This window comes from Sabethes cyaneus, chromosome 2 (assembly GCF_943734655.1).
Source record: "Sabethes cyaneus chromosome 2, idSabCyanKW18_F2, whole genome shotgun sequence".
Taxonomy (NCBI): domain Eukaryota; kingdom Metazoa; phylum Arthropoda; class Insecta; order Diptera; family Culicidae; genus Sabethes; species Sabethes cyaneus.
Window position 1 is genome coordinate 182,306,176 of NC_071354.1, and position 23,072 is coordinate 182,329,247.

The 23,072-nt window shown below is 38.7% G+C and overlaps 1 protein-coding gene across 1 annotated transcript in view; it reads right to left on the reverse strand.

The window, feature by feature from the left end:
* Positions 1-23,072, reverse strand: part of LOC128737893 (BMP-binding endothelial regulator protein) — a 157,422-nt gene that overhangs the window by 59,646 nt on the left and 74,704 nt on the right. The window contains exon 4 of the mRNA XM_053832639.1: positions 5,854-5,953. Coding sequence (XP_053688614.1) covers positions 5,854-5,953 — 100 coding nt within the window. The remainder of the gene's footprint in view (positions 1-5,853; positions 5,954-23,072) is intronic.

Genomic DNA, 23,072 nt, shown 5'->3' on the forward strand with positions numbered 1-23,072 from the left:
ACAATCGACGAAGGGGACGGTAGAAGACAGTAATGAAACAAAAGTGTTGATAGTTTCCAAACAGAACGGCTCAAGGCGTGAAAGAGTGCAAAATTGGGTAAGGGAGGGTCATTGAAGCAACGCTTAAGAAGTTCCTCTTTACCCAAGCTGGGAGAACGCAAATTCTCTCTTACACGCCTTAACCCGTTCTGTTTGGATACTATTGTCGATTGCAGAGAACTGCTTTCATTTGTTCAAAATCATCAAATTGCTCTAAACGAGCGCTTAGCTACGCAACAATTGTCAATTTACCCTAAGTGATAGTGGAAAACACCAAACAAAGTTGAAAAATTATGTACTGTCATATGCAATTCTTTGAAATATTTCATTTAACTGGACAAACGGTTAAAAAAAAGAAAAAACGCGGAATAAAAACTGATGAGAAAACAAAAACCAAAGACAAAACGTGACTGAATGAGAGGGAAAGCGGGACACAAAAGGAGAAAAAAGTGGTAAATAAGAAGACGGGTGAGAAAAAAATAGAAAACGTGGCCAAAACATTTTACAGAAAAGATGACGAACGGAAGAGAAACGTAGAAAAATTAGATAAAAGAAAGAAAAACCATAAAGAGAACGAGAAATGAAATGAGGATAAACTAGACTAAAAGGGAGACTCAAAAAGGAGAAAAAGTGGGATAGAAAAGAGGAAAAGAAAGGGAGAAAATATAGTAAGAAGAAGAACGGAGTAGACTGTAACGGAAAACGAAGTAAGAATGAAATCAAAAGGCGAGAAAAGACGAATAAAGAGACGGCAAAAGTCGAAACGGGACAGAAAATAGCAAAAAACGGGACGGATAAAGAGGACAATCGGAAGAAAAAAGACGGAAAACGGAAAAGAGGAATCAGGACTCAGGAAAAGGGCGAAAACGGTGCAGGAAAAGAAGAGAAAACGAACGGCGAAAGATGAAAAGATGAAAAACGAGAAAGATGGGACAGAAAACGGTAAAATAGGACAGACAAGGAAGAAAAGAAATGTTAGAAAAATGAAAAAGTAAAAGTTGAAACGGAAAAGCAAGAGGAATAGACGAAAATGAGTAAAAAAGGAATTAAAAGGTGACAAAAGATGAATAGCGAGACGACAAAAGTTGAAACGGGACAAAAAATGACAAAAAACGAGACAGATAAAGAGAAAACCCGGAAGAAGAAAGTCAGAAAACGGAACAGAGGAATCAGGACTCAGCAAAAGGGCGAAAACGGTGCAGGAAAAGAAGAGAAAAAGAACGTAGAAAGATGAAACATCGGTAAGGAAAAACGAAAAAACAAGACAAGAAAGAGAATACGAAACAAAACACGGGGGTTAGTCCCGGCGTAGTGGTTAGCATTCACGCCTCTCACGCCCAGTACCCGGGTTCAAATCCCAACCCCGCAGAAGTCACGAATGACCCAAAGCTGGTTAAAGTGACTATAATCTAAACAAAAAAAAAAGAAACAAAACACAAGAGAAACCAAAAGTGGAAAGAATAATAGCGAAAGGGAAAAGACAAATCCGATGGAGGAAATGAGGAAAACGGGATAAAAAAGAGAAAAATTGGACAAAAAACGAGAAAATAGGACAGAAAAGGAAGAAAAGAAAAGTGGCAAAAATGGAAAAGCAAAAGGAAAAGACGGAAACGGCAGGAGAAAAGGAAAACCGGTGGATAAAGGGTAGCCAAAAACAGAATGAACCTGGAAAAGATGGTAAAGCAGAGCAGGAAAAGAAGAAAACCGAAACGGAAGACGACAGACGAGAAGGAAGGGAGATGAAAAGAGTGAAAAAACGACAACTAGAAACGAAAATAGGGAAAACAGACGAAAAAAAGGGAAATGGGATAGAAAGTAGCCTAAAAATAAAAAATAAGAAAACTTATCCAATTTAATTCTACTATGTGTATTTTATTCAATGACAGATACGTATTTCGCCTACGACTTGCAGGCTTCCTCAGTGTCTGTTTTCGAGTTCGGAAACAGACACTGAGGAAGCCTGCAAGTCGTAGGCGAAATACGTATCTGTCATTGAATAAAATACACATAGTAGAATTAAATTGGATAAGTTTTCTTATTTTTTATTTTTAGGTTTCGTATTCTACTAAGACGCTCCAAAAACTTCAGTCGATAGAAAGTAGCAAAAAAACGAAAGAAAACCTTGACTGAAAATAAGATAAAATTGGCAGGAAACGAAGAAAAATGAAAGAATGCAACAGGAAACACGCGTCAGAAAAATGGAAAACAAGAGTAAAAGACATAAAATGGCAAAAAAGAGCGAGCAAAAATAAATAAAACGTTACGTGGAACAACGACACTGAAAAGAAATAAAATGTGCGACGAAAAATGAGAATTCTAATTGCAAGTATAACTTTTTGTCTAATTTCGTAATCATGTCCGGTTTATTTAAACATGATTCCAAAACTTCAATATCCCAATTTCAATTAAAATTTCACGTCCAATTTTAAATAAAACTTCATAATATGAAGTAAAGCTTCAACTTTGAATTAATACAAATTTGAGTCTAATTTAATATCCTGTGCCAAATCCAATTTAAACTCTAATTTCTAGTCCAGTTTCAAGTCTAATTTCCAGTCTAATTTCAACTTTGATTTTTAAGCTAATTGCACCCAAAATCCGGACTTTTCAAACTATTCGGTTGGTATTTTTTGTGATACATAATAACAGATTCGCCAGCCTACGATTATTTCGTTGTTCCGGGCCAAAACATTCTTGTGAACGGCCGGGTGCTCCACTTTTTGTCCATTTCTAGACACACTAGTGCTTGTGAGTCTCCTGTTTATCTATTATTCTCAAATGCAAAAATCAAAATTGACAAAGACTTGTTAGGTTGTGACCAAAATTGAGAAAACATTCCAGCCTGGGAGATAATTTAGAAGAACATAACTCGATACATATAAAGCAAAGCAAAGCCTAGGTGCTACATTCCGTTATCGAAACTTGACCTTCTGTTCAAGTGCTAGCTATTAGAGTACAGTACAATTGCAGGGCCAGTTGCTACGATCCTATTGGCTCTAACAGCCTCTCCCAGCCGAGATTCGAACATACGAAGACTGAGTTATTAGGCCAGCATCATACCTCGAGGCCAACTGGGAGGCATTCGATACATATAGGATACAGCATATACCGTCGATTCGGGCGAAATTGATCAGTCGGGTGAAATTGATCAGCTTGGACTAACGAGTAAAAAACTCTTTATTCTACGTTTATACTGATTCATAAAGCTGAATATGCACCCATCCATATAAAGATTGAGTTACAGGTCAAAGTCACTTGGCTTTCAGCAAGATTGATCTTGTAAATGGCTTGATTTTTTAATATTTACTATTTTGATCGAATCGCAATTTTCAACATGCCCGATAAAACTCCTTGCTGTTAACACAAATTTCGTTGCAGAAGGAAATTTTGATAGAACTAATTCGATTCTCTAATTATCTGGCTGTGCTTTGATAATTTCCATGAATAAAATTATGCGACAGAAATTGTTTGATTTGACCTTTTACGAAATAAAACGATTGATAACATCATGAACTGAGGCAACATAGATTTCTAGATCGCTATGGGTGCGAAATGGAGCTGCCACCTGCGAAAGTTTATTCTTTCTGTAAAGCAGAATGGAGATTTATAAAAGGGTGCAAAAGACAGACAATACTTCGCACAAATTTTACAAACGCTCCATATGGCAGTTGCATGAGAGTGCAAGAGATCGGTTTGTGCTTACATAGCGAAATGCAACTACACATTCAAAGAGACAGTCAAGCTCCCGTATATGAGGAGAATTAAATTATTTGTTTCACTAGATTGGTGAAGATTGTATACGAAAATCGTACATTTACACATATATACAGCAATGTTTAAACAAAAACAAACGATTACGATGCTAAAATTGGCTTAATATCTTTTCTATCGTTCATATTTATTTAGCAGATGCATCAACCATGCTAATGTAGAGTTGACTGTTTGATTTTTGTGCTAGTTGCTGTACGCGACTTTGTTGCCTACATACAGGCAATATCTCGATTACGCCAAATTTTATACTGCACGTTAGGTTATTGCTGTCAGAGCGTATGGTTTAATAGCAATATCGTCTTGATTTCTACGTGATCAATTTCACCCGTTATTTGTAAATTTTCAATTTCACGATTACATTAAGTTTTATCTAAAATAAAACTATTTATATAAGATATAGATGATACTGTCGTGTAGCCAGCACTACAGTACTTATTTTAAAATTGAATCATCTTCCTAAATATGTTTCTATTCAAAGATATTTAAAAAATACTCGAAAAAGTGATCAATTTCACCCGAATTCACGGTACTTAATATCGGAATATTGCCTTAGGCAAGAAATGTCGTGTAAATGGTAGTATTTATTATCAAAATGTACGAGGCTTTCATACGGAAATTAACGACTATTGTCGTTGCAGCTGTTTGAAATACGTTGTAAGTTTTCATTTTAGAAATGACCATGATTCTCAATGGATTATGAAAAATGTGGATTTATATTCTGGTCGTTCGCCAAAGAAAAGGATAAAAAATCGCCGGAATTTCATTTTCAACATTTGCGTAAAAAACGCTTAAAAAGCAACTTTAGTGTACCAAACACTCCATGGTTATGGTATCGCCAGCCTCTTTAGTTTGACTTTTTTAGGTTTGGACTATGAAAGGGCCCACTTGAGGTTTAGACACTTTCACGGTTTGATTCAAATTCGTGGTCTCTCATCTCATTTGGTATAACATTCCTCGGTGATGCTCGAATCTTGTTCGAATGTTGCATGTTCGAATCTCAACTGGGAGATGCTGTAACTAATAGTTAATAGGATCGTAGCACTAGCTATGCAATTGTCAGGTATTCTAACAGCTTTGCGATGCTTGCTCCTGAAATATGCATTTTTGAAGCAGGCAAATGTTTAATAATGTCGAGTTTTTGACCATGATTCAGAAATGATGTCCAATTTGTGCGAAAAGAATGTCGAGTGCGGTGGTCGCGTGCGCCTCCACCTGGATAATTAACCGATATTAAGCCCCTTTTAATTTTAAATAGCACTACAGACCAGAATTCTGTCACAGCGGCAACTCATCTGAATTTTTGGCTTATCATTTGTCATTTTAAATGACTTGAATTTACCTAGGTAGCGCTGAGGGTGTTTTTCCATTATTTGTTTGACAAAAAACACCGTTTTATCCTCGCCAGTTGATAGGAGAATACATGCATTCATTTTGATGCTCAGTCATGGTGATAAATCGTGATTGAGCATTTAGTTCACATTTGATTAAGTTTAATAGTATAATAAACAGAGTATACAATGAAGAGTAGAGCGATTTATTATAGCAGTGAAGTATTCACGATAGTTATTGGTAATATAATTTTTCAACACAAAGTGCTTGTACTAAACTCATAATAGGAATATCGATTTATAACAACCATTGAGGTGCAATTTGACTTTATATAGCATAATTTTGCAGCAATTGATAATTGAATTCATTCCATGAAAATGTCATTTGTTTAAGACCTCGAGAAATTGAAAGCTATTTAAGAGGTAGAACTGAATGACTTCCTAAAGTTACGGCAGTTTGAAATCGTTTTGATTTCAATTTTTTTTTTTAATTTTATAGAAGAGTAACTGTGATTTCTCGGTTACCGGAAACCGGAACCGAATTCCAGCTTGTAGAGAGTAACACAATGTAGCTTCAAGCGGTTGTCAACGAAAATGCTACTGTAAAACGTCAAAACGATGATAACTACACGTCATTCTTACAAGTGGCTACGATAACCTCCGACTCTCATTAACTCAAAATAGAAAACACCCAATAAAATAATTATCAACTTACCTATACATCTATCACAGCATCTCCCCGGCGTTTTCTTATTATAGAAATAGCAGTCGTCCACTGCGGGACAACTTTCCTGCTCGCACTCCACGAAACCGTTCTGAAAATATTAAAGCAAACATTCCATTAGTTTACCAAACAACAACGTAATTAGTACTTATTATTAACGGAATTCATTCATCAAATTTCCCCCATTCATAAAATGTCCATTGAGAGCACCGTACCGCGTCGTGCTTATCGCGGACTCTGCTCTCGGTTAGTGGCGCGACGACCGACTACCGACTACCGACGACGTTCGTGCCATGAGGACTATGTTGGAGCTTATCAGTGGCATACCCTCTTCAGTGGGAATAGCTGCGGACAGGCGCGTGCCTTTCCCCCTTCCCGTTTTTTTCTCCTTCTTATCATAACGCGATGACATTGCAAATGAACAGTAATGGTCAAGTTTAAAAGTATGCAAATTCAATGGCAACAGCAGCGGTTCGCCCGCCCGCCCGGTTCGGTAATTCCACACGGAAGGGTTATGTTTATCGCAGCAAGTTCAGTTGTAAATGTCGTAATTTATTTGCTCCGCCAGTATGTAGTACGATTTCTCAGTCCAACAATCCCAAGCAAATTACATATAGGTATAATAAATATTTATTGTTTGCTAGCCTTAGGCGAATGGGTTAATTAATCTGACGGTAAGTGCTAACCCTCTATGGCCTGTAGTACAGAAAATATCTAATAAAGAGTCTAATTTTAATTCTAATATGTCACTTTCTTCTTAATGCCATTAACTCTTAACTAATATTTTGGTTTGATTGTTGGCCTTCCAACGTTATTTGCTAATATATTGCGGCCTGATTTTATCTTTCAAGATGAATTGACTCGAATAAATTCGATTTATCTCCCGGACTTAAACGTTAGATTGAAACTGAACTGGGAAACAAATTAGCTTGATTCATGGACGAAAATATTCAATCAGACAAATGGTTCTCCAGCGGATAATCCGTTACATGATACCCATGGAAATCGGGCTGCAAGCAAGGACCTTTCGGAAAGCGGGTATTTTCGCTCGTTGGTTAGTCATGGGGAACTTTCCGCTGTTGGTTTTCTGCGTTCCGTATCCGCAGCATACAATTCATGGTTGTCACACGCATCCAGTTTCCCGTTGATTCCCATATATCATGCTTATATCTGTTACTTTAGTGACCATATTCTTCACCGTTGACTGGGCACAAAGTGGGGAGAAGAAAGGAGCATAAAAAAACATCTGTCATTGTCGATGGAACATGACAATGAACGAAAAGCTTTACAACTGCATGCGCACACAAGTTGTTAATAATGTAAACCTTTCGGCTTGCTTTTTTGATCGGCTGCCAAGAGCAGTTTTTCACGAAACCGTTTCATTTTCCCACTGACTGGTACCTAAACTGCTCTGGTGCTTGCAGCACGACGGGGATACTGACTGTCTGCGTTAAGATGCGAACATTATTGCACTGCAGCAAGTTCACTGCTATGCGTTTATCACTAAATTTGGCCAAATTTAGTAGGAGCCTCGGTACATTTTAGTTCATTATTTTCATAGCCCGTTTTGGTTGCTAATTTCCTCAAAATAGCACGTTTTGGTTGTCCTGAAAACCATCAGTTTTGCCTATTTTTACCTTTAAAGCATTTCCAACTTAAAACGCTGAAAAAGAGCCATTTTTGTCGCGACAATTTGTGATTCGCATGAAATGTTGATGACATGTTGGTATATAATAAAGCTATTTTTTAAAGTTTACTGCGTTGCCAGTTTTTCTTTAAAAAAGTGAGGCAAATCGGAGGGAATAGTTTTAAGGAAATTTCTTGGGAAATACACATTTTATGATGTTTATAATGATTTTGCAGAATTTTTTTTTTCTTAAGTGTACTTTATTTCTGAAAATACACTTGTTTTCGTATAACTTTTTCCTTGACGTCATTTTGATCAAATGAGTAGTTTTCAAGACATGATTTTAAAATAAAGATTATTTCTAAGTACGCTCGTCTAACGACTTAATTTTGACTAAAAAATTCGATTTAATCCACCTAGTGGTGAAAGAAACCTTTGTTATACCATCTTATTTGTCATTTAATATGGGTATTTCCAGCCTCAAATAGTAAATCGGCTTATCTCGATTATTTTTGATTGGTTTAAAGTTTTGCTGATATATTGGATACAACACAAGGATTCATTTTCCATTAAACATAATTTTTTCGTCAAAAGTAACTTTTCAGACGGACGTATTTAGAAAGGAGCAAAGTTACGAAATCACATGATATAGATCTTAAGGTGTGCTAAGGTCCTTTTTTGAGGCTTTTTTGAAACCTTCGGGCCCCTTGACAAACGAGGGGTCCACTGTTTTGATGTGTTAAAAGTTTAATTCTCATTTTTTAACTATTTCGAACCAATCAAGTACAAAAATTCTAATATATGAAGCTCTCGTGTTACTAGTGGCCCCGTTTCAACGAGAATTACTCATAATCGTTATTGGTCCAAATGCAAAATGACCCCTTTATCCATTTGAATCTTACTCCTCCCGTGTAAAAGACCACCCCACTTTTGTAAAAGAACTAGCCCCCCCGCGCTAATTTTTTATGTCAAAGAACATGTGTGCCAAGTTTGATGTACAACCGTCCAGGTGTTCCGGAGTTATGGCGGAACATACATTCATACTAAGGTTCCTCGGCCTTCTCGTTAGCTTCCCCTTCTCTGAAAATAACTATGACAGAGGAGAAACAAAGTATTTTTCGATATAACCCTCCTCCGTGAGCTCCTTCTCTATAACTCTCTCCCTCCATAACATCTCCGCCTTCTTGTTTCCCAGCCATTTCCACAACTACTTGTTTGAACCTCCCCTTCTTGTTGGGGTCCCCCCTTTTTAATCCTCAGTGCTGATTTCCCTATGTCAGAGAATATGTGTGCTAAGTTCGATGGAGAACAGTCAAGGCGTTCGGGAGTTATTGCGGAACATACATACAAACATATAAACTCACGTTCACTTTTATATATACAGGGCGTTAAGTAGCTTATTGCAGATGTTTCAGGGGGTGATAGTGGACCAAATTTGACGAAAAAAATCTTTCTATGCATATGGTCAAATCTCAATCGTTACAGAGTTATTAAACATTTTAGCGTTCGGTTGAGATCATTTCCAACGATCCGCAAAACTTTATGGTCAATCGCTGACGCCACTTGCTGATGATGTTCCCCTCGGAGCCTCGTTGAAAACAACGACGGTGGACGGGTGGATTGTCGTAGACGTTCCTGAATTAAAATCATTGTGCAACTAAACGAACATTTCTGGATTGGTGTTCAGTTATTTGCATTAGGTAGCCGACGATCAGAAAATCTGCTACCATCCATACACCTGCTGGGTTGTCGTTGCTACATAATTAGTGAAATCACAACAAAGGTGAATGTCCGCGAGTCCTCCTGGAGAATACATCCGTCCCAGAGAGACCCGAGAAGTCTGTTTCGTTAATGTTTACCCTATGCGTCTAACCGTGTCCGTCGCACGCGGTGATCTAGTGTGCTATGCGTGATGTATGAGTTCGTGCAGTTTTCCGATACTACCTCAACACCCATACGTTTAAAATAAAATTGCAACGAAACCAAAAGAGATAGGTGTTTCATGTCAACCTTTTAAAGAGAAATTTGATAAAATCGTCTTTGGAAACAGTTGTTTCAAAGCTTTTTACTTCTAAAAGGTTACTAAATTTCATCAAATATTAGGTTTAGGAGCAATTTTCAGTACAAAATTTTCTCAGCTTTCGAGTGAACATATCAGAATTGAGCTAGCTAGCATAATTTTTGTCTCAGAGCTGATTTAAAGCAAACAGAACCGGATACTAAAAATGTTTAATAACTTTGAAGTGGCGGCGATCGAAATGCGGGGCACGATTTTCAACAAATCCAGTCAATTTATCTGCTTTGCTGACGACGTGGATGCTGTCGGCAGAACATTTGAGGCGGTGGAAGATCAGTACACCAGACTGAAACGCGAAGCAGAGAAGATTGGATTGCAGATAAATACGTCTAAAACGAAGTATATGCTGGCGGGCGGGACCGAGCGCGACAGGGCTCGCTTAGGCAGCACCGTGGTAATCGACGGGGATGAGTTCGAGGTAGTCGACGAGTTCGTATACCTTGGCTCGCTGGCAACAGAGGACAACAATACCAGCCGTGAGAATTAAAGACGTATTATCAGCGGAAGTCGGGCCTACTACGGACTCCACAAACACTTGCGGTCGAACAATCTGAGCCCCCGTACAAAGTGCACACTGTACAAAACGCTAATTAGACCGGTTGTCCTCTACGGGCACGAAACGTGGACATTGCTAGAAGAGGACCTACGAGCACTCGGAGTTTTCGAACGGCGGGTGCTAAGAACCATCTTTGGCGGAGTGCAAGAGAACGGTGTATGGAGGCGAAGAATGAACCACGAGCTCGCGCGTCTCTAAGGCGAACCAAGTATTCAGAAAGTGGTTAAAGCTGGACGGATACGTTGGGCAGGACATGTTGCTAGAATGCCGGACAACTATCCTGCAAAAATGGTTTTCGCATCAAATCCGGTAGGAATAAGACGAAGAGGGGCACAGCGAGCGAGGTGGCAAGACCAGGTGGAGCGAGATCTGGCGAGCACTGAGTGCCCGCGGAACTGGAGATCAGTTGCCATGGACCGAAACAGATGGAGAAATTATACTGCGCAGGCCTTGTCATAAGACGTTAGGCCAATTAAGTAAGTAAGTAACTTTGAAGTGGATGAAATTTGGCCATACGCGTAGAAGGATTTTTTCGTCACCCCCTGAAATATCTACACTAAGTTGCCAAACACCCTGTATACATATTGATCTGAAAACCTTTGAATTCGTGGCTCATCGAACTCAGCTAAATCTTATATATAAAAATGGATTTCTGTCTGTCTGTCGGGATGTTCTTTATAGAATCGAAAACTACTGAACCAATCAGCGTGAAAATTTGCATGTAGAGGTTTTTTGGGCCAGAGAAGGTTCTTAAGATGATTAGAGACTCCTCCCCCACTAAGAGGGGAGGCTCCCATACAAATGAAACACAAATTTCTGCATAACTCGAGAACTAATCAAACAAATGGAACAAAAGTTGGCATGTGGGTGTTTTTGGTGACAAGAATTTTTTCTATGGTAAATTGAGACCCCTCCCCTCTTTAAAAGGGGAATTATGACTCCTCTCCACTTTAAGAGGGGGGGCTCCATACAAATGAAATACAAATTTCCTCATAACTCGAGAACTAATCAAGCAAATGGAACCAAATTTAGCATGTGCGTGTTTTTGTAGGCAATTTTTTTTCTATGGTGGTTTTTTTTCTATGGTTTTCACCCCTGTGGTAGAGAGATCAGGACTCTCATACAAATAAAATAGAAATTTTTGCGTAATTCAAAAACTAATCGAACTCGAGAAATTTTAGACTCTTTCATAAAACATTAGTCAATAAAAAGACCACCAGAAACTATCAATAGTAACATTAGATGATTCAGGGCGAGACGGACACAGGCCGGGAGTGTAGCCGGCGACCTGCCGTCGGAAGCGCCGGCTACTGCGGGGGGACAGCCCTTCGTAGAGCTCACCTCTATCTAGGTTTATTTATTTTCCTAGATCTACTGACCTCTATAACTTTCCTTCAGTTGGGTCACCCCTGCAAAATGGTTCTTTCTACGAAAAGATTTTTCGTGAAATGGTACTTCCTGCGTAAGGTTTTTCGCGATATGGTATTTTGCGAAACTCTATATTCCGCGTTATGGTCAACCCAGAATTGGTGTTCCGCAAAATGCTATTCGCCGCAATGGTTTGTAATTATGACGAATATTTAAATGCTATCTGCTTTATTTTATCAGGCTAAGCAATAGGGGGAGTTGTTTTCTACTTTACTGTGAGGAAAATTTATATATTAAAACACCCATGAACTTCTCAGAAACTTGCAAAACTCGAGATTGCGATAAAGGTCATCCGAGATTCAGGATTTATGTACAACGAAGTTTGGTTTGTAGCAATACGAAGTTTGTCGGGTCAACTAGTAGATAATAAAAACCTCTGACGCTTTTAGCCGATGTTCGAAAACGTACCAAATTAATTACCGCCTCGTCGAATGAAAAAGAAAAAAAAACATGTTGGTGGCTCGTAGGATTTCTGTAAAAAGTTCGAAGTTCTTAGGAACTATTACTATTTTGTATATATTTCGGATTTTGTTTTGTGATTTTTTCGTGGGAGCTTCCGTTGAAAGATGATTTCAATTATGTTATATTGTTCGATTAGTAGAACGTATTAATCGGTTTTTTTTATCGCCACACGAAATGCCGAAAAGCCGGGGAGTTTCATAATGCTTAGATTTGTTATAGATAAAACAAAATCCAATAAGAATTTTAGCGCGAAGAAGTTCAAAAAGTAATGGGCTTTAGCTGATTTGAGGTTAGGATCAGTTATCTCAATTTACATTAGCTTCCTCCATGAAAATCGCTTTGTTTTTGTATTTCTTTCTTTTTTATTTCTAACACATAGCTTGTCCGGAACAAAGAAAATTAGTTTTGACAATCATTTGGAAAGTAGGCATCCTACGTTCAAAACACATTAGAATTGGGCCAAGTTGAGCATTATTCTTATAAAAGGCGGGCTGGTGCGGGCTGCTTAGGTTGGAAAAGCAATTTTTTAAACCTTGGCAAACTTCCATCAGGGTCGCGGTTTAACAACTGAACTGTTTTGACCGAGCATTTAGCATATTTTGTTACGAACTAGTCGGGCGGGATCCTACAGCGGCTGCCTTAGGTGGACCATTAATAATAGCGTTGCTGCTTGCTACGGAACTCATCAGATAAAATTGCGCTAAATTGCGTTGGACAAAAAAAACTTTTTTTTATTGCTTTCTGACTTAGTGCCAAGAACTTTTTCGAGCTCCCGCGTGAAAGCTTCGAGGAATTAGGGAGAGCTGTATCTGCTTTAATTGGTTCATACAATAAAGAGAGGATTTCGTGACCACTATTCGATTTGTACATTTGTTTGTTAATAAAAAGCTATTAGGTAATAAAAGATGTAAGAATATTAGAATTTCGTCTCGATTTTACCAATACAAATTTTCCTTAAAAGAAAACGACTGTGTCTATGACTTTGCTAACCCATTTCAACTATATTAAGCACAATATAAATAAGAAATAAAATAGTCAACGAGATTAAGTCCAGACGTAAAACATATATTAGTTTTTTTAGATTTCGAAACAATCGTCTCACGTTATTCCCCCCAGAAGCCATCCACATGCGACGGGTTCGCAAAACTTGCGTCCAAATTTCATCGTTTTCCGGTACCAATAAATCATTGATTTATTTAGGTCAATGCTCAATGGAGCATTTTTGCCATCTTCCATCGTCCCGACTGACTGTAGAGAAGCTCACTTGTTAGGAGTCACGCTTGCCTCGCCACTTTCAATAAATATCTGCTGCATTTCTCTGTATACATGTATGAATACATACAGTGATATACGTTCAGCTGCACTGTGTGGCACGATGATGTTGATACATGTGCCCTTAAGCCAGTGCACAGTAGTGGGGCACTAGCCAGAAGGGGCCATATTGAGTTTTGGAACGCTTAGAGAAAGCTTTTTATGTAAAAATCTAGCTTAAACTAACATATTAAGTTGAAAGTTTTGTAAACTAATTTTCTTAGGATATCCGGTTTTAATTAGATAAAAGCGTAGAACAATTGAAAAATAAGTTCCTGAATAATTCAAGAATAATTTAACCTCAGACAAATATTTCAAAATAAGGTTTCATTCAATAAGCTCAAGTTCGATGGCACCCTAATGTGCAATCTCATGCAATCGGGGGAAATCGCACTTGTGTGGTTAAGGAAAATGGGATAGTATGTCGCTTTTTCCAATGCCGAATCGAATATAAGAATCTACTGCTCGTCATGGCAGTGGTTTGGTTTGTCTGCAGGGTCTGTAGGGAGGAAAAGTGTTGCAGTACGACAGAAAAAAGATGGCTGTTGTACTGCACAATTCATTTTGCTTCTGAAAAGCAATCCGACAAAGAAAACTCTTTCGGCATCTGATGGCAAATTTAAATTCATTTTTTTCTTCGTCGGCAAGGATAAATAAAACGATAATACTTTTATATTCTCCTAGAGTACTTGTATCCTTTCCAAAGCGATAGTAACTATCAATTTGGGCAAGGCGAGAGAACGAGAAAAGAACGGCTGGAGTGGAGAGAAGGGAAAATGGAGAAACGGGTTTGCAGTCGGGAAAGTGAAATTTTCTCAGGCCAACATTTATAACGTAATGTATTAAATATATTTATTGTCGGAAGTATTTTATCAGCGGCAGTGCCGCAAGAATTGCTGGGAGTGTCAAAACTGAAAATTAAAATATATGGCGCCTTTGGCCACTAGGAGTGCCATATTCTCAGACCATTTAGGATGCAAAGTAAGATTAACTTCTAGCGATAGCAGTTTGCGTAGGGAATTGGTACGGCAAAAGTTTATTGCCACAAAAATTAATCGTTTTTAACGGAGAGGAAGAAATCTTTCCAAATCCACACGGTATGTTTTTTAAATTTAAAATTATATGTTTACGAAGACTGTCACAGATTGTTAAACAGGAACAAAAAAAACTTCCTAGTTTCTTAGCGTGATGTAATATTCTAACAACATGCCTGAGTCCTTGATAGTGTTAAACTAAAAGCTATTGCATGCTGATAATAGCACCGTAAATGGAAACGATGGATAAATCAGATACAGCAATTACATAAACAAGGAGAGTTTCACTTATGAGGAGGTTTTTTTCGTCTAAAGATCATTTATTAAAAATGTAAGAACCATCTAGCCAGCAGCGGTTAATAGTGTTATGAGACTGTAGTCTATAATTTTCCCCACGGCTGTGATCATTGATCAATTAACATATTTTATACGCTGTATACGCGATACGGCGTGTCAATCATTTTCCTGCCGGGCACCGAGCTTTTTTATTTCGTATCATTATATCCGCTGATATGCGGATTTTCAAGATGGCGCCATCACTGTCAGCAAATCGCTCCTCGGTGTGGCGCCTCCCTGCTTCAATGTGTATGCACTGAATTAGCGCGTTATGGAGCAGCAGCAGCAGCAGCCGCAGCTCAGCGACTGTATCACATGTATAACGAACCGGACAAAACGGCGAATCGCTTTCCCAGTCCCAGCAATATGGCAACGAACAGTCGGTCGAGTCGAGTCGAGATACTTAGAGCTCGGCAACTCGGCTGCTGTTTTCCCGGGGTGTGGAACAGTAAATTGTTTGCGTATCGTGTTGCACTACAAATATGTACCCCGGTATAGACAAATAACAGAAAATCACAGCGCTCGATTACAACACAAGTCAGTGGAGCAGATCTGTGAAAGGAAGCTGTTGGGTGTCTGCGGTAGCAACGCTGCTTTCAACCGAACGAATCGTATTTTAATTGTGCGGTATCTATCTATAAATACGCGGCACAAATTGACAGCAGAAATGGATTATTAAAACACATTACATTGGAAATAATCAAGACGGCAGCAGGGCAGTAATCAAGGCTGAAATTGTCGCCAGCTTGCTCGGCAAATCGGTGGCGCAACTAACAATACACAGGGAGCAAGTTAATAAAGGTACTCCGATCGCCGCGCCGCGACTCGACGGATGCGACACGGAGGCGGGGCGGGCGGATGGCGAGAAATGCTTATGGCTTAATTTTTCAATTTACGCAAACAACATTCTTTCTACATTGCAAATCGATGCTATAAATATCAACAAAAAAGCATTTTTCACTTGATATTTCATCGATAACCTAAAAACGATTTGGAAAAATAATGTAGTTTATGAATTCTGTAAAGAATGCCTGATGCTTTCAGGTATAATTTTATTTATCAATTTTTGTGTGTGGTTTTAGTCCGTTGAAGAACAAAGAAAACAGGATAGGTCCAAGGTTACTGCCTTATGGAACTCTGGAGCAGTTAGAAAATTCATACGATGATAAGGCAATACCAACTGTGACTTGTAGGATTATGTTTTTAATATAGGATTCCCACCATGCACAAACCGCCAAGATATCTAACTGTCGAAGCTATTCAATGACAATGTCATGATCAATGCGATCAAACGCTGCTTTTAGGCCTGTGTAGATCGCATCTACCTAATGATCATTACCGATCGCTTCACAGCAGTGACTAGTAAACTCCAATGAGTTAGTGTTCACGACCAGGTACGAACAACGTGGGTTCACATATTGCTGAAAAGAGATGTAACCACGGCAGTTAAACATTATGCCATCGCAGACAATTAACTCTAAAAACTTCCGGATCCGGTACAGAGTGACGTAACTCGACGGCGGTTCTCAACCAACCGTCTGTCTGTCATTTTTTGAAGGCAGGGAACAGGATTGCCTTTTCCATTCAGAGGGAAATTTCACCTGCTCCATTGAAAGGTTGAAGATTCAGGAACAAACTGTTGTCACTGCAAAACTAGTTATCTTCAATGAGCCGGTATGTAGGCAATACCGACACGTTATTCGTTATCCGTTATCACGTTATCCATCTGTCTCTCTTTTGATCTGTTTTTGAAAAGCAGTAATCCACCGTATAGGCCCTTGAATGGTGCTATTTTCTCAGTGTAATTTCTCAAGTTTCTTCAAATAGATACAGCTGGTATTTGGTAGTCGATAAGCCTTTGATAAGCCCCAACAATATGCCAAAAATCAGCTTTATTGTTAATTGTGCAACTAAGAAATTATGGTGGGCGCACGCGCAGTAGTTATTCGGTGGATTTCTTTATAACTGTTCTGGTTTGTGCCACGCAGGCTTTTTCGTCCTGCCGGATATTTAAACAACACAGTTAGTTGGGAAACTATAGTGATGATGTTGCTAAATGCGCATAAAGTTCTACACAAAACGCACAACAGCAAGCTTCTGGCGCTAGCATAACGGTTATAGCACAGAAAAGAAGTGGAAGTAGAAATCCAAACACGTACATGCTACTTTCTACAGATACTAGCGAACCTGGCGGTAGCGGGTCACTTTTTCCCACGAAAACACACGAACGCATACGAATGCACACGAAAGCATGTGAAATCTGCCATGCGATTGGCAGCGAGCGTTCTACTTATATTGCTGTTATTCGTTTCTATGCGAAAACCTTCCCAAAGGAAAAGAAAAACAAAAAAGTCTCTGTTACCAGTTTTGATCGCCGAATCGTTCGGACTTCCACTTCTGTTCTGTGGTTATAATCCATATATACTAAAGCCAGAAGAGCCAAAGGTTGTCAGTGTGCCAATCAAAAGAATCATTTAGTTGGGAAAATACAGTGGTGGTGACGCTAGCGTATTAGGTGAATTTAGTTTGAAACTTTATCTATAACTCAATTTCAGTAGCATTTCATTAAGACCAAAATGCACTCCGATATTCAATAAATGTTATTCTATCTACTGGCATAAAAATTTTGTCTCGAATAAATATAGTTTTAACGTAATTCCTGAATATTGTTCAGGCTACCGCTTAATGGGCTGAAAATACCCGCCCGTACCCTAGGTTTGTCTAAAGAAGCATTTTTCTGCTTTTCGAGTGACAGGACAATATTCAATGACATGTGACATGACATCGAGAAGCTGTATAAATGCCTCGAATGCTGGATCAATTTGAAGTTAACCCAGCTTACAGCTAGCTCAATTCAAAGCCCCATTTGGGGCGGGACCAATTTAAAGTTGGACCAGTTTGGAGTTGGACAAATTTGGAGTTGGACCAGTTTGAAGTTGGACCAAGTTGGAGTTGAACCGATTTGAAATTGGACTAATTTGAAGGCCCAATTTGTTTGAACAATTTGGAATTTGGAGACAAATTTGTAGTTGAACCAATTTGCAGTTATTCCCAAATTGGTATTTGGACTTGAACCAGGTTGAAGTTGAACCAAGTTGGATTTGTACCAATCTGGAGTTGAACCGATTTGGAATGCGAAGGCGGACCAATTTCGAGTTATCCCAATTTAAAGTTGGACCAATTTGGAGTTGGACCACTTTAGAGCTGAACCAATTTAAAGTCAAACCAATTTGAAGTTGGGCCGGTTTGTAGTTAAAACGATTTGGAGTTAGATCAATTTGCATTTGGACGCCTATAAAATTTAGTTTGAACTCCGATCAATTGGAACTTGAACTCGGACCGTTTTGTAGTTACACTCGGACCAATTTGGAGTTGGAATCAGACTAATTCAGTGTTGGACTAAAATCAATTTGGAGCTGGACTCGGACTTGGGCTTAAACTCGGACCATTTTGAAATTTAACTTACACAATTTTTGAATTGGGCTCGGATTGATTAAAAATTGAATTCCGATTAATTTGTTCTTAATATTAATTTAATCCGGAGTTGGATTCGGACCAGTATGCAGTTAGAATCGGATCAATTTGGAGTTGGATTCAGGTCAATTGTGAGTTGGACTCTAACCAATTTGGATTTGGACTCGGACTTGGGTCAATTTCGACCTGGACTAGGCTTAAATTGGAGTTGAGTTGGAACTAATTTGAACTAAAACTCGGACCAATTTAAAGTTGGTCTTGAACGCATTTGGTCATAGACACGAACTACTTCGTCCTTGAACTCGTACCAACTTGGTCTTAAACTCGTACAAACTGAGAGTTGAACTCCGGCTAATTCAGAATTGGAATCGGACTTCCTATTTGGACTTAAACTAGGACCAATTTGCAATTAGACTAAGGGCAATTTGAAAGGTAATTTGGACCTGGATTTGGACTCTGACTTATTAAGAAACTCGGATCAATTTAGAGTTGGACTTGGACTCGCACCAAATTGGACCTATACTTGTGTCAATTTGGATTTGAACTCAATGCAGGCTTGAACTTGGATTAATTTTGGAGTTGGACTTGAACACAAATCCAGGACTCAACCCAGTTTGGCATCCCAGGTGGCTTCGAAGTATGACGCTGGGCTAATAAGCCAGTCGTTATATGTTCGAATCTCGACTGGGAGAGGCTGTTAGAGTCAATAGGATCGTAGCAAATGGCCCTGCAATTGTCCTGCACTCTAACAGCTGGCTGCGAAGTCTGTCGTATAAAAAACAGAAGGTCAAGTTTCGATAACGGAATGTAGCACCTAGACTTTGCTTGTTTTTTTTGCTTGGACACAAACCAATTTGTCCATAGACTTGGATCAACTTGGTCTTGAAATCGGATTAACTTGACCTTGGATTCGGACCAACTTGGAGCTGGACTTGGATCAATTTGGATTTGTACTCGGACCAATTTGAGTTTGAACTCAAACTAACTTGAACTTATCTTTGCACCAATTTGGACTTAGACAAGGACCAATCTTAACAATCTTAGTTTATACTTGAAATTACATCTACTTGGGCCTTTTTTGGTTTTGGACTATGACTTATTTTGGTTTGGAAATTTTTAAATTTATGATTGGTTTTTGGCTTTAAGGTTAGGTTAAGACTTTATCATTACATCTTCGACCAATCTTCAATTGTGCTTTGGATTTGGATGTAGACTTGGTCTTGGACATGGACTTGGATTTGGATTTACTGGGATTCGGACTGATTGTTTCAAAACTTCATAAGTAACTTAACGATTGAAGTTACTTTTAAAGTTATTATACAAATTTGAACTATCTGTGTGATTAACAATAACAAACGAAATTGGCCACAGACCCGAATTGTGATTAAAGCAATACATGCCCGATAAAAAAATGCTCCTACTTTTCTCCCTATTTAGTAGGTTCGTATAGATTGAATCGCCCAATTACTGCAACAATCCTTATGAGTAATTAAAAGGTGACTGAGATAAGCTATCTTCGTAATCGCAACGATTGATGAGTTGATCATTCGTCGTAGAACGACACCTGTCAAAATTTCTATTAGGTGGTAGTGGAAATTACCATTAGATAGATTTGAGCGTGTATTAAGATTGAGCCGACGAGCGGGCCATGGCCAACGTATATTAAGATTGAGACGGGAAAACCTCATGGCCAATTCGTGTTACAGTTGAGATGGCGAGAGGGTCATGGCCAACGTGTATTATGATTGAGTTGGGAAAAGCTCATAGGAAACATTTGTTAGGATTGAGTCGGGAAAAGCACAAGCCCAACACTTATAAAGTTAGGGTCGAGATGGGCCTAAGGTCAATGTTATTACACTAAAACGTTGGATAGGTAGAATATGACTATTGACTTCAGGAAAGCAAGGTTCATAGATGTAGAATATCAATGACAAGATATGGTAGATACTGGGTATGCATGTCCGATCAAAGATTTTATAACAATTAGTATTTTCTATTTAGGTCGTCACTTTATAAAAAGTTAACGATTTCTTTACGGGCTATGTATAAGAGTTAACGATTTTCAATATAACAAACAATAATGATTCGAAGATTGTACCAACAAAGGCAAATAATCTATAATGGACCATACATTGAACTGTTCATTTTATGCAGGGGGAGAATGTGGCATCCTGGTATTTATAGTATATTAGAGGATTTGCCGGGAATGTGTAATGTGTCCTGAAATTAAATAAAAAGAAAACTATTCCAATTAAATTCTTCTAATTTCAGGTTTCGTATTCTACTAAGACTTCAGTGTGCAATGTGTGTTATTGACACTTCATTTGGCTGGTTGCCAGTAACGTGTAACTCGCCAGGCGGAACCTGCCGATAAGGTGCAGTTCAACGCAAACTGGCATTCTGCGACAAACGGGTGCGATCGAGGTGGCATTACACGAAAAGCCCCGCAATTTGGATTCGGTCAACCAGAAATTTAGCTTTTGTTCTGCATTTTGTACTGATTGAACTTTGAAAGAAAAATTAACTTAATTTTGTCAACAGAAAATTTTATCAATTTACTATACGCATGATTTTTTGGTCAATTTTTGATCATAACACCCTTTACCATTTTTCGGATAGTTTTTATTTGATTTTGGAAAAATATTATAAAATCATGGTAATCGAAAAGTTCAGTTGTTTTGACTGTTTCTCAATATCGGTTTCATGCGTATGATACTCAATGAAACGATGAAATGAAAAATTTCTTTTTTATACAGTTGTGTGTCATTTTTTCTAGCAAGAGGAAACCCGAAAATCAAAAACCCTCAAGAAACTGATTAAACTACGTTCTTCTGTTCCGTTCTGTGAAAACACATTTGATTGCCTATCACACTCGCTTTGCATCGGATTCGACAGTAGAATTTCCTCAAATTATCACATTACCGAACCCAACGCCAAATCTGCGAGAAAAATACACTACTCTGGACTTCCTGATTATAATGGCCAGTCCAGAATTTATTATCATTTTATTATACGGTCCGCCTGGCGCATCCGTGCACGAAATGATGAGGCATAATAATATGGCCGGCTGACGCGGCGTTCGTCGAAGCCAAAAGAAAAAAAAATGAACGACGCACACACGAGGAAACTTGCCTATCATTTTCCACGTTCCGCGTGTGGGATGCTGAAAACATGATACATTATTGGGACGACGGAAATCACTTACAATAGAAGAGTTTGATGAGCCCATGTAGCAGCAGATGCGTCAGCGATCATCAATTTCTGAGTAATGATTGGTGAAACTAGTTCCGAATGGCAATTTTTTCTGGTGCCTTGTTAGTGAAAGTGATTCTCGGTAGTGATGAAAAACCTTGCTGATTTTTTCTCGAAAATGGCAAACAGCTCAATCGTTTCTTCACCAGTTGATGCTGAGGTTCAAATTGAATGAATGTTATCAACATGGTGTTTTCATGCTGACGGCTGTACAATATAATAAATTTTAACACGAAAATGTTTTTTGAAAAACTCACATGTGAACGAGTGTTAAAAGTGCAAATAAACGAACTAAATTTCCTACTCGCTATCGCTTTTTCTGCATCAGAAAAGGCATTTCCTCACTTTCTCCTACGGGGCTTAATAAAATAGTCATACTCAAATGAACTATTTCACCGGCAATTTGATGTGACCATTCAAAGTGCTTAAGCCTACCTTTTTCAGTTCAAATGACTCGTTATTAATCCAATCAGCGACATACGCTCACTCGACGAAAATTACACCTTTATGCTACTACTAGTACTAATCTTTTCAGGCAAGGGCGACTGCCAGCCGGACACAGATCCCGTTGCGGCTGTCGGACACCGACGATGCGGATATGGCGGTGATTTAAATTAGATTATAAAATCACGCCCTACAGACATTTATTCGTCTGTCAGACTTACGCTGTCTGCGGCGACGGTGAGCGTTTTCCCACCGCCGGCTCGTCGGAAAATAGCTGGCTGGACACCCGATCACCGTTCTCTGAATGGTGTCTCATAATCTGTAATGTTTGCAAACGTAAACGTGCGATACTATTTACTGGAACATTGCAGATTACCTTCCTCTTTGCAGCAGCTAGGCGGAATGCATTTCTGGTCGTAAATAAAGATAATGATATTTCAGGTTCCGGAGACCAGCAAACGGTATTCACAGCTTCCAGGCACACTTTTGCGGGGATAATTACTGACGCCTTAATTACCGTGGCTTATTCTATTTATATATCATTAAGAGAAACACAACACTCTGCTAGATAACAGGTTTTGTGTGCAAAGTCCGATCAACTTGGGCTATGGGTCTGTTGGGGGGAATTCTGATCAAGTTTTCTTACGAAATAGTGTTCGATGTCTCGTCTGAGAATATAAACATAGCTTTTCATAGTCGTAACGATCGGCAAAACACATTTTTATCATGTTAGTGATTAAATGGAAATGATACGTGAGACAAGGAATAAATTACCAATATTTCAGCGGAGGAGCCAAAGGTAAAGAGCTTCGACACGTTTATAGTATAGGCAAAAATATCTTCGGAATGGTTGTATCCTCACTGTCTACTACAAGAGGCAATCAATAAAACTGTCACTGAGTCATTAATGCCCAAACCTCCAGTTTAAAATCCATTTACAATGTTGTGTTGCTCAAACTAATTGCTGAAGTATGAATATTAATTATTTTTGAAAAAAAATCCTACTGTGTTATTCGTTACCAGCGTTTTTGGAGCAAATATGGACTGGTATTATTTTTGGCCGAACCATATGTGACGAGCTGTATATTGTTTAGTTGCTAGGCCCGAACAGAGCCACGGTCGTTTGTTGAAATCCGGATACATCCGGTAATATCTGGCGAATCGGTTCGGAATTAGCCCGAAAAATCTACACCGATCAGTAAAAATCTG